Source organism: Triturus cristatus, chromosome 9 (assembly GCF_964204655.1).
Source record: "Triturus cristatus chromosome 9, aTriCri1.1, whole genome shotgun sequence".
NCBI lineage: Eukaryota > Metazoa > Chordata > Amphibia > Caudata > Salamandridae > Triturus > Triturus cristatus.
In genome coordinates, this window is record NC_140592.1 from 835,456,911 (window position 1) to 835,467,611 (window position 10,701).

Consider the following 10,701-nt stretch of genomic DNA (forward strand, 5'->3'; position numbering starts at 1 on the left):
ATCTCAGGGTACACCACTTAATCTCAAAGGTGATACTGGGCTCAGGCCCATAGTAAGCAAAGCCATTTCATTGCCCCTCCTCCTGGGTTCTATGCCATAGCAAGAAAAGCCTTTGGCTCATAATCTTGCTTCCTTACTAGGCTCTAGGCCGCTAATAAGCAAAGGTCTTTCTTCGGCATCCCACAGTTTAAGACCTATTGCAGGCAGAACCTTTTCTCATTCCCTACCCCCATAGTCGGAACAGTCCTTTCCTTATCACTCACTGAATTATTAGCCAGCACAGCCCTTTTAGTATCACTCACTGAGTTCTAGGCCCAAAGCTGGCACAGTCTTTTCCTTATCACTCACTGAATTATTAGCCAGCACAGCCCTTTTAGTATCACTCACTGAGTTCTAGGTCCAAAGCTGGCACAGTCTTTTCCTTATCACTCACTGAATTACTAGCCAGCACAGCCCTTTTAGTATCACTCACTGAGTTCTAGGCCCAAAGCTGGCACAGTCTTTTCCTTATCACTCACTGAGTTCTAGGCCCGTAGTCTGCACAACCCTTTCCTTATTAGTTACGGAGTTCTAGGTCCATAGCTAGCTTAGTCCTTTCCTTATCACTCACTGAGTTCTAAGCACATAACCAGAACAGTCCTTTGCTTAACCCTCACTGAGTTTGGGGCCCTTTGCACGCAGCGCCATCTCCTCATCTTCTTATCTTCCCCAATCTTAAAACAAACATTTTTGAGTCTTGGGGTGCAACGTTCTTCAGACAAACTAATAATGTATGGACCCAAAGTTCCATCACCCAGAGGATGATATCCTGGCCACAAGAAAGATGCAAAGAGCCCAGAACCCTACCGGTCATGCCGAGATGATGCGGAACAGGTCTAGCCACCAGCCTAGCCGCTGTTCACTCAATGTTTCTTTACAAGTTTACATTTTCATCAAACAAACTAGGGTTTTTAAAAAATGTTAGCTTCATTTATACATTTGTGGATGACTCTGAAACTGTGTTACTTTCCACTGTATCTTTTGTTCCTCAACATGCTCTATGTAGAAAGGATAGAGACACAATGAAGAATACAAATTGCTTGGTTTTTATTCATTGTAACGCCTGTTTTTCGATTTGTAGTAGCCTGTTGTGTAGCGTATTTTTCACTGAGAAGAGGACTGACACTTATCTGTACTGCAAGCATTCCTCAAATCTAGAGTTTTTATATCTGAAAAGACAAGAACATTTTGGGGCACTTATGGGGAAATGTCTGAACACGGCAGAAAAATACCAAAACTTGACAACCTTCTTAGACAAGAGGGTTTTTACAATGTGGCTCTTTTCTAGATTCCCACGATGTGCATTATTCCGTCATCGACTGGTTGGGTCTGAAAAAAAGAATCTAAGAATCTTCAAGCTGCAAAACTACCAATACAGGTACATAACCATTCTGCTTCCAACTTTATGCTTGTTTTTAATGTGGGAAGAAGACACATTGGGCCTGATTCACAAAGGGCCTCCACGGTCATGGCGAAAGCCGCACTGTCATTGGGATGTCGCAGAAATCTGGGCAGAGCCTCCGCAATGAGAATTCTCCATGCGGAGATTCCGTCTCGAGTATGAAGACCATCCAACGACTGTGGGGCCTCCACCAAGAGTGAGGAGGCCCTTTGGGAATCAGGCCCACACTTTGAAATAATAGACACTTAGGTGTGGCATCTGGTGGTGTAACCTCACCAGAGTCCCATAGGCCGAGAGGATTTTTGGCCCATGCTATGTCACTGCCTACAACAAGAGCATTCACAGCTGTACTGAGACCTAACACGGCCACCAGTTGCATCGAGCCGCCCTGAGTGTAAAGCGTAGTGTTTGATCTGTCTACAAAGGTAGTATACTGAAAAACAACAGAAGAGAGAGGGTTTTCAGGTAATCTAAGAAGAAGCACTCTTAGTCCCCCAGAGCAATATAGTCAAAAAACAACAAAAGAGTGCACTTTCCTTGAGAGAGGAGAAGTCGAAAAAAGAAACACAATGGAGTCTTTAGAAAGCCCTCACTCACCAACCTAGTTGGTGACATGCTTCATCATCGGGCCCCACCAGGAAGATCTAAAACCCCCCCGGTGTGCTTCGATGCCAGAATTACTGCGGAGCAGGTTATTTTGTGTGTGAGTGATCAAGTGATGTGAGATAAAAGTGACTAGGTTGTGTCTGAAAGTATTTTATTCGTAGGGCAACCCAGCACGGTTAAAAAAGGAAGCGGGCGGTAGACAAGCTGGATAGATATTTCAGCTATGCCACGCTCTATGTATCTCAACATGTTTCTGCCTATCTGGGTGCAAACTAGCTAGGCATTCATCAGGACCAGTGTGACGACCCCGGCGGTATGAGCGCGCTAAGGCTCACCCAGACCTGGTGGTCATAGTGTGAAAAAAAGCAGGAAAAAAATAATTTAAAACCTGCCATCGAGGGGTCCGGTAATGGAGGCAGATCACAGGTACCAAGAGGGTGCTTGACTGCGCTGGCGGTGTGCCTATTCAGCCATCACCCCCTCCCGAGACCCATGGGGTGATTAGTGATCACGCCGCATATAGCTGTTGGGTACCGAACACTATCCGGTACCCTCCACACAGCAGGTTTTAAATTATTTTTTTTCTGCTTTTTTTCACACTATGACCACCAGGTCTGGGTGAGCCTTAGCACGCTCATACCGCCGGGGTCGTCACACTGGTCCTGATGAATGCCTAGCTAGTTTTCACCCAGATAGGCAGAAACATGTTGACCACACAGAGCGTCGCATAGCTGAAATATCTATCCAGCTTTTCTACCGCCCGCTTCCTTTTTTAACCGTGCTGGGTTGGCCTACGAATAAAATACTTTCAGACACAACCTAGTCACTTTTATCTCACATCACTTGATCACTCACACACAAAATAACCGGCTCCGCAGTAATTCTGGCGTCGAAGCACTGCGGGGGGGTTTTAGACCTTCCTGGTGGGGCCCGATGATGAAGCATGTCACCAACTAGGAATCCATTGTGATTCTTGTTTCGACCTCTACAAAGGTAGTATACCCTCTTACAGTTTGTGAACAGAGAACCTGGCTAGCACCCAAGATGGTGTGCCCTTTGCATTCCCTTCCACTGGAAGTCAAGCAGTGCTCATGTAGGAACTAGGCTTGTTAATTTGTGGAATACTGCCTGTTGAGTAACCTAATCCCTGCTATATCCTACAGACCAACCTCAGCATGTGTAAAGCACTACCCAAAAGGCCATGGAAGGGTAAATGAGGAGATAACAAAGACAGTCTTGCTTTCCAGCCCTAGGATAGGGATACCTCACCACCTTACCTGTCATATATGCTCTTACCTCAAGCACATGGTGTGCTCTCACAGTCCGCATATTTGCATGCACTATCCTGGGTTCACTCTCACAACCCCTATGGTCTCATGCACACCACATAAACTCCAACTCACACATTGGTCTCTGAACTCTGACCTCACGTGCAAGTTGTGCAGTTCTATAGGAATACATCCGAGTGCTGTCATTATCTGCGTGGGCACCTGGTGCTCGCCCACAAGGAGAGGCCTAGTGGAAACCACTAAAAACGCACTGCTGCAGGCAAGCGGGCCTTAAGATGGCAACACATGTCAATGGGCTCCTTTATGTCAAATGGACACAGAAAGAACAATGCAACGTTTGGAACCAAAAAGGACCTTGTTCAGAGGACATTCCAGTTGTTTTGGATCAGAAGGTCCAGGCCAAGCAACATTAGGACATGCAGTGCGCGCCCACTCACAAGGACACACGTTCTGTTTAACAGATACTCTATGTTGTATTTGTAATGCATTGCAAATCATATGATGCACACCTCCATGGGGCACATCAAAGAGTGTGGTGTAATGGAAATAAGTTAAGGTGTGTGCACTAGACAGTGAGAGGAAGAGAACAGAAGGTCTCTTCTGTGATAAGCTGGGGTGGAAGCTATGAAGCCTCTATCGGTCCAGTGGTGGATGAGATACTTCCTGTAGAGACATGAGGAATGAGGAATAACCCGATACACAGACGGATGTTGGGCGAGATCCTGGATTATATTGTATTATAGCGTCACATTTATATAGTGCTTAGAACCCCGGTGTGGAGTACTGCAGCGCTTGCATACATGGGTGTCACATTACGTTATAACTGGGGAAGAGGTGCCACAAAAACCCAGTGTTGTCCTGCGCACTATTTTTGGGAATGTTCCCAACGACTTGTGGAGTCTGTGCTTGAACAGCAGTGCTCTATTATGCGCCCACTCTAGTCTACCACCCGCACCCTGTGCTCAGAGACCCATGGTAACTGCTCCCTTGTTCATAGACACGCCCATACACTTCGAGGCACATGCTCTGAAGGACTCGCAATGCTGTGATCTCGTTCTCCTCTGTGCAAGGGTCAGCTCAAGCTCCGGCGAGTAGGGCTCTTCAGTAGTCCCTCCCCCCTCACGTGCCCTGGCTCCTCTAACACGCCTCGCGCTTTCACACATATGCACCCCCTAGTTCTAGGCACCTTTTATTCTTTATATTGCAACCATTCCTCTCTCTCTCGTTCTCTCGCTCCATTTCTCTTTCCTTCTGTCTCTCTTTCGTTACCCTCTAACTCTCCATTCTGCTTTTTCTCCGCCACACCGTCTCCCTCTCTCTCATCCCCAGTCTCTCCCTTACGAACTCCCTTTCTCTGCTTCCGAGCACTCTATATCTCTCCAGTTTCTCTCTCTTCCGTCTCGCCTTCGCGCTCTATCTCGCTCTCTTTCTGTCTCATAAAACCACTTACTCTCTCTCTGTCTTTCTCTGTCTCTGTCCATCCCCTTTCTCTCTGCCACACCTTCTCCATCCATCTCTCATCCTCTCTCGCCATTTCTCTATTCGTTTCTCTAATGTGTCCTAGTACTCTTCCCCCTCCAGCTTCTCTCTCTTCTGACTCGCCCTCGCACCCTCTCTCGCTCTCTTTCTCTCTCATTTAACCACTCACTTTCTGTCTCTCTCTCTCTCTCTCTCTCTCTCTTTCCCTCTCCCCCTCTCTCTCTCTCTCTCTCTCTTTCTCTCTCTCGGTCCCTCCACCTTTCTCTTGTCTTTCAGATCTCTCGCTCCCCCAATCTCTTACACACACTCAGTCGTTTACTCTATCACCCACTGCCCCTCACTCTCACTCTCGCTCTCTCTCCCTCTCTTTCTCTCTCTCTCTCTCCCTGCACCTCACTCTCCCTCACTGTCTACTCGTCTCTCTCCCACGTACACACATGCACACACGTCCAATATGTATACCATGTGCTCTCACATTTACCAGGCTTCCACAGTCCATGGTCTGTCACATGCACATACTCACTATTGGCACGCGCCGCGTGTTCTCTCACACCTTAACAGGCGAAGCACGCCGGGACAGGCCGGTAAAAACCCTGCCCCTCTGGGCCCACAGACACTACTAGCCCCTCTCTGTGGCCGTGTACACTATTAATCCTCGCTGGTACGTTGTACTCAATAAGTTCCGTTTCCCCAACGCGCCCTCAATTATGTCTCACTCACTGCTTTAACACGCACCTTCCCTTTGCTGCCACACACGCGCTTTCATGCTCTCTCCCAAAGAGGCGGCCAGACAACCCCCCAAAAACAGGAAGGCTCCAACGCTGACTGAAAACCAGTGCCACAGGTTGGGAGCCTCTGGTGATGTGTGCTCTGGCGATGTGTGTTGATCTGTGTGTGTGCCTTGCTTGCCAGCCGCAGCCCTCCCCCTCACACCCCTCCATCCTATGCGCCCGCGCGCTCGCTATGCTCTGTCAAACCCATTATGATCTCAGACTTCCTGTACTAATGGCAGACTGTGGGCCATGCAATCGGCAATTACCTGAGATACGACACGCGCATCATGCCCTCTCTTACACGCTACCACGTCACACGCACTGCGCCCCCTCCCTCACTCTTAGGTTATCTCACACAATGAGCTCATGCTTAGTATGTTTTGTGACACACACTACCCTTTCACACTTTTCGTGATCTTGCGCCCACTATATCCTCAAAGTGCAGATCAAAGGAGCGAACTATGTGATGTGCTTCGGGTATTGTAGCGTTACAGGCGAGATTACTTATCGCAAGGTGTGTGTGTGTTCACAAGTGCATTCATAATACTCAGACAGACATCACTATATGCACAGACAGCACCACTTTGGTGTACAGGCGATAAGTGTACTTCCAGCTGACACTCCAAGTCTGCAAAATCTACTTCAGGCAGTCAACGCTTTTCATCCTAATGTATTCCGCCCAGAAAATAACTCTGATCCTCATTGCTATATTACACACATTTTAAATCATTATAACATTTCTGAACTCCCCCGTAGCAGCTTTATTTACATTATGCATTCTTTAAGCCTATAATGCATATACCATTATTTCATGTAGCCACAGTGAGGTGGGTCATATCAAAGAGTTTGCAGCCGTGTATTGTGCAAATTAAATCAGTGAAGTATGTTACCCCCAGGGAGGCTGTCTTCAGAGGAGGTTATTGTGGGACGCGAAGAGGGAGTGCATAGCACTGCCTGCTAATACTTCTTGATATAACGCCTGCCACCCAGTCTCTGGGCTGGTAATACGTAGCCACCATAGGTAGTGATGGGCTCGAACCCGCGACCGGCGGGCGTTGGCCTCGCTGCGCCACCTCGGGTACCGGTGTGGAATGGCTCAAGCGCGCGCCTGATGGTGATGGATAGCGCGCGCGGCCTCGGCGGCGCTCACAGACCCCGGCTCTCACTCTCTGCCCGCCCGAGAGCTCTTCATTACCCCCTCCCCGGGGCTGGCCAGAGGAAAGAGGCGCCCGGGGACTCCCCTGATGGTGACTGATGCGCTCGCTCCACTTCCCGCGTCAGCCCGATGCTGTCCGCACTTCTTCACACGGGGGCTTGAATATTTCATGGCACTCAGCGCTGGCTGCGCGTCCCGCCCCAGCCTCCAGCCCCCGGGGGCAGGCTGCGGCTTTACGGCGCTTCTGGTGTCAGGAAAGAGCTCGTGCGTGCCACCCGGCGCCCTACTTATGATGCCCGATGTGCTGTGGCACTTGCAGAGATGAGAGGGGACCAGTGCGCAGCATTAAAGGGGGAAGGAATCTCAACGTGCACACCTCTGACCCACGCCCATTGCTTCAAGGAGCTAACGCACTTTTGTGACAGGATTTAAAGGTGGGGGATAATTGGGGAGGGGCAGGTTCCCCCTTTCTTGGTTAGACACGACCATGCCCCAGGGCTCATATTTTAATTGCTCTACTCTGTAATTTCAAAAAAGGGGGCAGACAACATACAGGTAGATGACTGGCATGTGACAGGCGGGAGGGGGCTTTTCACCCCCCCCCCTCATGAATAGAGCAGGAGCAGGTGAAATGCAGGGGCCACGAGAGGGGTAGGTTGCTTGGAGAGGCAGCGCTGACTTACCCGGCCTTTCCTCCTCAGGAGATGGCTGGTGAAGCCGAAGATGATCTCGGAGTCCAGGCACAGAGCACCGATGTCCAGCAGGCTGGGGGGCTTGCAGGTGGGGCTGGTAGAGTCCCCCGTGGGCTCCTGGAAAGCCATGGCTCCGGTGTGGGGTGCCTCGGGTCCGGCTCCCAGCGCTCACCCTTTCATCCTGAACTCATGTGCAGGGATCCGCACCGGTCCCTTCCCTCCTGGACGTTCCCGGACAGTAAAGTCCCCCTATGAGGGCTCACCTCTGGGGGGCGCACATGGCCATGCCCTCAAAAGCACTCTTCCCCTTGTATGTGGGGGGTCCTCTGGGTGGACAGAGCCCAGCTCACCTCTCACCCCTCCATCCCGGGGTCAGGAGGGCTCCTGCGGTGAAGTACCAGGCAATCCGCATGCAGTCCGGGGGCTCCTCACCTGTCCAGTGAACTCATAGTGACCCTCCAGGGCTGCGGCACGCTCCGGTCCCCTGGGAGGGCAGTGCGGGTTGCGCACCACACACAGCCATTTGTAGCCCAGCCCCTTCTCAGGGCTCCTCGCCAGCGGTGGTCTGGGGACTCCTGGCACTGCGCATCCACTCCCCGGAGCCACCTGTCTCAGGTCCGCCTCCTTGCCTTGGATCCGCGCTGAAATCTCCACACGCACTTTTATCCACAAGACCCCTCGGCACCTCCTGCTCGAGCCGCGACAAGAGTTCAAACAAGTAATGCAGAGAACACCGTAAAAGCACTTCGCAGGCAGCTCCCAGTCACACCTCGCACGGTTTAATCACCAGACCGGGGCTCAGGGGGCTGAGAGAAGCCAATCAACGCGCCTCCCGTCAGAGGAGGCAGGAAAAGGCAGAGGCGCGCTGCTCTCGCTGCATTCAGACGGGCTGTACTGGCAGGGAAGGTAGTGCGAGGCTGGACCGGTCCCAGAGTGTGAGCCGGGGTGCGGTGACAGCAGCGCACGTGCTTTCAGCACTTGAGCACCCAGCAATGACATCCACAGGACCGACCCGAATTATAATCCAAATACTGGAGCACTGAGCAGTGGACGCGAGGAGGCAGGTGTGTCAAAAAAGCCAGTGCCTCCTTCCTTGTCTTGTGCGCCACAGTAGGCAGCACCGCACTGGCACTGCAGGGTGTGTCCGTGCTAAGGTGCAGTGCAGGCAAGCTGTGAGGGAGCCTGCTGCCACTCTCGCCTCTGCCGCACGGCCTCGGCTTGCAGTGTGTGTGAGGGCAGTGTGGGAGATAAAGGTATGTTCTGATGGACCTCACACCCCGCAGCAAGTGTTGGCAGTGTGTGTCATTGTGGAAAGAAAGGCATTGCACAGGAGCTAGTGGTGTTTGTACGGGAAGTACCCCTACGGGCGGACAGTGTGTGATAAAACCGCCCAGCCGAAGGCGCCGGAGGTCTGTGTGTGCCTGTGTGTGAATGTGCGTGGAGTACGGTGTGTGGGGCCTGGCAGGGCTCGTGCTGAGGCACTTCTGTAGAAGGTGCGGTTTCTGGTGGGGGTGGAAGCGGTGCGTGGAGTGCGGGGAAGGTAGAGTGCGTGCGGAGACCTCTCTGCTGCAGGAACAGCAGGTGCTAAAGGTACGTTTGGGTGAAGGATGGCAGCTGGTGTTTGGCGTGCTGCAGGAGGTGGAGGTGTGTGACTGTGTAGGGAGAGGATGGTGAGGGCTGGCAGTGTGTATGACGTTGCGCGGGAAGTGTGTGAGATTGTGTAGGAACGGGGATGGTGAGAGCTGGCAGGGTGCGTGCTGACTGTCCAGCTGCAGGTGCTGCTGTCGTTTGTAGACGGCGGACTCGGAGGGATGTAAGTTTGAACGCTGAGACCCCTCCTGTTGCACGCGCTGAAGGTGCGTGTGCTTGTGGAGGGCGGTGTGGGGTGCCAGACTGTGTGTATGCTAGACCCTCCTGCCACAGGGCCCGGGGGTGTGGGGGCAGTGCGTGTCTGGGGCAGTGTGAGAGGGTGGGCGGCGTGTGATGAGAGCGTCCAGCTGCATATGCCGTTGGTGTGTGTGGGGGCGGGGGTAGAATGCAGGCAGTGTGCGGATCTCCGGGTGCGGGGGTTGGGGAGGCTTCTCCTGTGCAGAAGCTCGAGTCGAGCGTCTCACGCCGCCTCCCCTCCACACTTCACACCCACCCCTTCCCTCTTCTCCCCAGATGGGCCCTGTGCAGAGGAGCACCAGTTCCGCTAATTGCTATGCTCTCCATGACGTCACCGGAGGGCGCTGAAGGCAGGGATCGTCGTCCCATGTCAATGAATGCACCACCGGCTCTTTAATGCAGTTTCCACAACTCAAGAACTCACAGTGAAAAGAAAATCAACTAGTGTCAAAACCACGTTACCTCCCCAGTTCTACCACACAATTCTCTCTGATCGCTTTTACATCATTTCTTCTCAATTACTGGAGATCCTTAAACACACCAGAGACACACACAATTTCTCTGGTATTAATAGGGCAGGCACCGTTCACTCTTTCAGCTTATGCTGAAAATGCGAGTACCTCTTAGTCAGCATTCCTGCTGTCACGTCAACCCCGTATGCATTTCCCTATCTGTGCTCCAGCTCCACTTAATAAGATAATACACATTATGTAAAATAATGTAACGCAGCAATGCATTCTAGGATGAATTGATTATGTAAATATGATCCTAATTACTCACACTTGTACTCTGACGAAGTCCCTTTCTCATACTTGAGATCTTTGTAAATGAACTAATCCTGCAGAAAGGATGAAGTTAAAAATGTCGAAGCAAGGAGGGAAGAGACATGGCCTAACGGATGGAGCTGTGGCTTTGGAACTGTGGGACCAAGTTCTTAGCACAGTGAACTACCGCCCCATTTCCCTTTTACCCGGCCTGGCCAAGGTGTGCGAGAAGGTGGTAAACAGGCAACTCACAGAGTTTGTTGAGAGAGAGGGCCTGCTGCATACAGCCCAGTCAGGGTTCAGAGCCTCCCACAGTACCGAGTCTGCCCTAGTGGAGGTTTCGGAGGCAATTAGGGAGCGTCTGCACGCCGGCGGGAAGGCAGCATTAATTCTGCTTGTCCTGTCGGCGGCATTTGACACTGTCCCCTACTCCCTTCTCCTCTCGGGTCTAACCAAGATCGGGGTGTCGGGTGCTGTTTGGGGCTGGTTCAGATCCTTCTTGGAAGGACGGGCTCAGCAGATATGGATTCCACGTCCTCTTCTTCTTCCCAGGCAGTGACCACAGAAGTCCCACAGGGGTCTTCCCTTAGCCCCCTCCTCTTTAACATTTATGA

At 51.7% G+C, this 10,701-nt stretch overlaps 1 protein-coding gene across 2 annotated transcripts in view; it reads right to left on the reverse strand.

The window, feature by feature from the left end:
* Positions 1 to 7,669, reverse strand: part of KIF26A (kinesin family member 26A) — a 240,573-nt gene extending 232,904 nt beyond the window's left edge. Inside the window, exon 1 of one of the 2 annotated variants that reach the window (XM_085626269.1) lies at positions 7,428 to 7,669. In XM_085626269.1, coding sequence (XP_085482395.1) covers positions 7,428 to 7,565 — 138 coding nt within the window. In that variant the 5' untranslated portion in view covers positions 7,566 to 7,669. The remainder of the gene's footprint in view (positions 1 to 7,427) is intronic. The other variant, XM_085626271.1, reaches the window with a different exon arrangement.
* Between the last annotated feature and the right edge of the window lie 3,032 nt (positions 7,670 to 10,701).